General features: G+C 41.1%; 1 protein-coding gene across 1 annotated transcript in view; it reads left to right on the plus strand.

The window, feature by feature from the left end:
- Positions 1-4,938, plus strand: part of CRADD (CASP2 and RIPK1 domain containing adaptor with death domain) — an 89,079-nt gene extending 84,141 nt beyond the window's left edge. The window contains exon 3 of the mRNA XM_053978020.1: positions 4,420-4,938. Coding sequence (XP_053833995.1) covers positions 4,420-4,715 — 296 coding nt within the window. The 3' untranslated portion in view covers positions 4,716-4,938. The remainder of the gene's footprint in view (positions 1-4,419) is intronic.
- Positions 4,939-6,000: the final 1,062 nt, after the last annotated feature.

Genomic DNA, 6,000 nt, shown 5'->3' on the forward strand with positions numbered 1-6,000 from the left:
TAGAATGTGCAGCTCAGACATAGCTGGATTCCCATTTCCTCTTCCAGGGCTTCTTCTGTCTTACCCAGCCAGTATGTACATGGTCCTTTAAGCAGATGAAATACAGAGGAGGTGCTGGAAGCAGAGACCAATCTGCAGAAACACCTTTCCCAACAGACAGATTTATTAGTTGTTAGATAAAAGATGGGCCATAATATATCACTGACTCTTCAATTGTCTCCTGAACTGCCTGTGGCATTGTTCTTGTAGGATTAGGCAGGAACTGACTGAGACTTTTTCAGTACTTTGGATTCAGGTGCAATTTCCATCCAAGCCCCTTTTACACAGCAAAAGCCAAAAAGTTGGGTTTGTGTTAAAATGTATTGACTTTGCAGGGGAGAAGTCTCTCTGAAACTCCAACAAATGCTTTTGGTCATGCACAAAGAAGTCACACGCACATGGAGGAGGGTCCTTTAGATGAAGCTGTAAGGCACTTTGGGCCCCAGCAGTTCTGAGGAATCAACTGGGTGCTTTGGAGGTCACCCAGAAATGCCTCAGCTCTTTTGGCTGCTGTCTCCTGTGTGGACTTTATCTTACATCCTCCCATTTGTGCCAAGTGGGACACAGCTGAGGTGAGCTTGATCTTCTTGGAGTCTCCTACTTAAAGCTATAGAGGTTCTGAAGAAAAAGAAATGCAAAATGGTGACTGTCTGCCTTTGCCCACGTGTTTTTCTTATCTGGGTGACTCTGTTTTGTCTGGTCTGTATCTGTGATACTATTTATATCCAGCTCTGTTTCCTGTCCACACTCACCAGCACCATTGTAACTCTTGGTTTGTGCAGTGGTCTGGAAGTACAGATGCACACACAGGCCAGAAGTTGTCAACATCTCCTGTTTTTTAACTGGAACAACTAGGATAAAGCTTAGTGTGGATGAGCTTCCTTCACCAGCAATGGGGAGAAGCACATTCCCTCGTGCTACAGCTTCACAAGAGCGGAGAGTGTCCTTCCCATCTCCAGCCCTATGGAAGGGGATTTTCATGGTCCCAAGAACCACGCCAGCCAGCTGGCTGGTGGTCCCAGGAAAGAAGCTCTGCTCCAGGCTGGCTCTCTCCCCAGCACAGAGCTGTTGGCTCTTCATTCCTCAGGATCTTAGTGGCTTCAGCATGAGCAGCAAGACTTCAGCCTCTAAATCTCTGCAGCGTGTGGCCATGGCACCTCACAGCCTAGACCGTGCCCACAGCTGGACACAGTGTTTCACTTGGTGCTCTCTCTGGAGGTGACAGCAGCACAAATTGCCTTCTCCAGAGCAACCCTCAACCCCCTCTGGGGGTGCCCCAAGCCCCATTTCTTCCATGTCTTCCCATTTTAACAGTGCAATCCTCGTTTTGCTAAGCAGAAGTGCATGCCTGGCAGAAGCACGTACACCTACTCATCTGAGCCACCTAGAGCAAGAAATACTTGACTTTTTTTTTTGTTTGTTTGGGTTTTTTTTGCAAAAATGAAGTCTCAGTATCCTAAAAGTACCTTTCAAATGCAACTGCAGGATCTGCATAATTGAAACTTTTACTCTAATCTCATTACTCCCCTCAGGCAGTTCCTGACAAGTGGAGATTATAAATGAGAGTTTGTAGTAAACATAGCTAAAAAAAAAAAGGTATCTTTAATATTTTTGCAATATATTCAAAGCAGTTTGGGCATGAACACAGAGAATTCATTTCTATTTCACCTGAAATGCCATTATGTTTATTAAATTAGGAGTAGCATTAATCCTAGAACATATCCAGATCTTTTTGTGATTTTGCATTTGTCATAACTTAAAGATCTCGCTAAATATTTCTCTATACCTCTAAATAACATTGCCTGTCATGTAATATTTATCTCAAATTTTCCTCAGTGTTTTTGTATCCGAGCTGAAAATGAACTATCACAGGAAATAAAATGGGACTGAAATACCAGTCCTTTGTATTAAATTTAACATTTGGCTTCTGTCCCAGAGTTTTCCACATCCATATTAGAATCAGATGGTAGCATAAGATGAAAAGATCTCCTGGATGGGTTTTATTCTGATCCTTATTAAAGGGTTGATAACAGACTGAAGGCAAGATACTTGTAGTAAAAAAAGCCTGCCTAATATCAAAGGCTGGATGGACAAAGGCTGACATGTATTATTATTAGGCCTTCCTGCTTGATCACATTTCAGTATCATAAAATCATTCTGCTAGTGCACGTGACATATGAAAACTTCAGTGTGAGAGCAAAAAGCCCAGACTGGCAGGTATTACTGCTGTGGGTACACAGTAGCTGACCATAAGCCAAAGAAAGGGTTTAATATAAAAAAGTATTGTTGATGACAGCACAGTGTAGCTATATTTATTTTATTCTCAACTATTTGCATTCATGAAAGGTACTGCCTTGTCCTGGCTTACCTGTGAAACTGGTATCACATCTGATGTGACAGCATAGGGCAGCCCCACAGGTATTGCTCAGCCTTCTTCAGAAGTTGTGCATCCTCTGCCCTATCCACAGAAACCAGCGCTTGCCCCAGATTCCTTTGGTAGTCTGGAGACAGAAAGATCAAAGAGACCTAAATATTCTTGAGAAAGCAATTTTCTCTTTACTCAAAGCAGCTTTGTATAGTTCTTGTGTATTATTTGGCTGAAATTGTACAAGCATTTGCAGGCTCTGGGTGTTCTATGCAAAAACAATTACTTTTGATAAAATGAAGGAATGGTGCTTTCTGGAGTTTCTCTTCTGCTGTAGTGGAGACTGTGAGCATGATATTGGAGCTATAAATTAGATTTTGCAAAGCAGCATTTCTGTAGGGAGTCTGCTGCTTCAGACCAACAGGCTCTAATCAGCATTTTTCAAGGGGATATCTTGCCTGTGTTTTGTTGCAGTATCTTTAGCAAGAGAAGTAGAGCAGCAATTGCAGACTGCATTGACTCCTCATTTCAGCTTTTGATCAGAAAGACTATTGGAAAACAAATATGCTTTGTAGGTATTTTATGCTGCTTTTCTAAATGCACTTTTTTAAAGGCTGGCATATGGTTTGAACTTAGAGGCAGAGAATCATTCCACTGTGACTGGCTGTTTACAGCATCAATATCAACATTTGAGCTTATACCCAATGCTCCTTGTACAATCAGTGGAGAGAAATGTGCATATTTAGAGGAGTTTAGTTAATCTAATTATTTTCTTTTTATTTTCTAATCTAATTATTATCTTCTTTCCAATGAAAGTTTGTATTTTAGAAGTGTCTGTTTCTCTTCTCAGTAATAATTAATCCTAGCATATTTAGTTCAGGAGGTGTTACCTGTAGTTAGGTGAGCTGGATCCCACACAGCATGTTTCTGAATACTACTGTATTCTCATTTGGCTGCTAACACTGTTTGTATTAATACTTTTGGGGTTTTCTTTTAATTTTCAGATTGTCCTAGGGAACACATAAACTGATCAGTTGTGTAGGCAAGAAAAGCTTGATTCAGTCCCTACACGATTTTTACTGCTGACAATTACAGCTATCTTAATGCTTCCTATGAAGGCTGTTTTAGTAGTTGTATTGATCCTGCCCTCCTCAGGTACCAGTTCAATGTGAAGCATCTTTTTGGATAAAGAGTGCATTCTCTTGGGTATGTGAACAATCCTAAGGGACTTAACATCAGGCAAAAATCTCTGAGAAAAAATGGGACCTCCTTGCATTCTCCTGAAAGCATCTTCAAGGAGGTCAGATGAATGGAGCTGTGGCACATTCATGCCCGATTTCAGGAGTGTTACAAGAACTGAGAACGAGAACTGAGGGATAAGGAAGCATATTTTGTATTTGTGAACAGTGTTGATGCCCTGTTCATTTGGGTTCACCTGAACCATGCTTATGGATTCATTCAAATAGAGGAAAAGCCCTCAAGGCTGGTCTCCTCAAGATGAGTTTGCCATATATGACAGGGCAGAAAGGGTAAGTAGCATCTTAGGACAGAATTTCCTGCAAACAACCCTCAGAAAAAGAAAAAAAATAGTGTAATACCTATTAACTAAGTTAATAAGTTAAAGTTATTTCTGAAATGTATAAATGGAATCACAGAATATGGGTAATAAGTTATTACCTGTCCCATGTTTGTTACTTGTCACTGTATCATATTGGTGCAAGCACATCAGGATCCCTGAGGATGATGGCTGCTGGAAACAGGTTCCCTGAAAATCTTTCTTGTTTATTACCCCTAAATCTAGAATTACTTTTGGAAGTCTTTGATTATGTAATTAATTTTTCTAGGTAAATATGTATTCTGTTTCTTTAATTAATTAATTCTTTCACCTCAGCTTTGCTCATGCTTATTCCCTCCTTTGTCAAAGTCTCCTGTTAACTCTTGCAGCATTGCCTAGTGACACACATGCTTTTTCTTTTTCTTTCTCTTTTTTTTTTTTTTTTTTTTCTCTTTTATAGACTTAACTGAAGTTGCACCGTGCATTTTGAAGATGTCACCAACAGATCAGCAGTTGAACAAGCTGGCGAGGAGGCTGGGACCTGAATGGGAGCATGTAGCTCTGTGCTTGGGTTTGTCCCATACTGACATCTATCGATGTAAAGTCAATCACCCACACAACCTGCAGTCACAGATCGTAGCTGCATTTGTCCTGTGGAAACAGCGTTTGGGGAAAAAAGCAACAATCCAAAGTCTGCACTCCAGTCTGATGGCAGAGGAGGTGGATCCTTCAGTGATACAGTACATGCTTGAGTGAAGCCATGCTATTTATTCAGAGCATTCACATATTTTGTTAAACTAAGTAAAGAGGATGGAAATGTATGTTGAAGATTGGATGCTTCAAGCTGTAAAAAAAGTGGGGTTGGCAACTGTGATTTTATTAAGCTTAAACATTCCAGTTTTCTGTGGCATCTTGTGACTTGTAATTCTTTTCATGCCAGATTAATTTTTAGCAGACATTAAAAAAATGGATCACTCTTTCCTGCTCCCCTTTGTGCTATTTCAGTGGGGATATAGAGTGACAAAGTTCTTGCAAGCAGTGAGTTCAGCAAGGTTTTCGATTTCACTGCGGGAATAAGACTTGGTTTAACTTATTTTCTGGACTATGTAGGAGCCTTTTTACTGCTGTTTCATGCTAGTTCCCTGATATTACAGCAAGAAATGAGACTAATCACCATTACTAATTTAACAATTTTACAACAGTTATTGCAGGTGGCTAATTTCACATTTATAAAAGTTTCAGCACATACAGTTTCTTGCTAGGATAGATGGTTGCCACTTTGGTCTGCCTTTGAAAAAGGCCCTAAGTGGAAGTAGCAGGAATGTAGTGTGCTTGTGAGGGTTTCTGCTGTTATAATTTAGGTGTAGGTTTCTGCAGGCAGGCCCTATGTGTATATGCCTTGTCACAGGTGGGGAGTTCTCAGGGAAGACACACAGTGAAAAGTGACCAGAAGTAGGCAAGGACCAAGTAAACTGAGCAAGAAGCAGCCTAAAAAAGGAGACAGCTTCTGAGTTGTCCATGTTTGTCTCTGCTAATAAACTGGGAGACCTTGGGTGCCTGCAGAGTCTTTGAACTGTGCTCGATATCCAGGCAACCTTGTTTCACGGTGAGGTCAAGCATCCTTAGGCACATTGCTCTGACTACTGCACACCCAACAGGGTAGTGAATTCTGCAGGTCCTTTCTGGTCAAGATGAACTTCCCACTCCCTCCAGCTTCCCTCCAGCCATCCACCAGGCTCATTGGCTTTCTACCAGCTTTTCTGCACCTAGTGGGGGCAGCTTTGACACTGCTATCCTCAGTTCTTTGCCAGTGTAATTGTACCACCAATGAAGATAAGATTTTATGCAGAAAAACAGTGAAGCTTGTACTCTTCTTCTTCTTGCCTTCTGTCATGGAGATTTTATTCCTGCTGGGAAAAAATACTGAGATCTTTGCTGACCAGGCAAAGGGGGATCAGTCTGCAGGATACCCAAAGGCAATGGGAGTGACCAGATGCTCTCGGAGGCCTAATGATAAGAGGCAGAATACATTTGAATTCTC

This window comes from Vidua macroura, chromosome 5, assembly GCF_024509145.1.
Source record: "Vidua macroura isolate BioBank_ID:100142 chromosome 5, ASM2450914v1, whole genome shotgun sequence".
Lineage (NCBI taxonomy): Eukaryota > Metazoa > Chordata > Aves > Passeriformes > Viduidae > Vidua > Vidua macroura.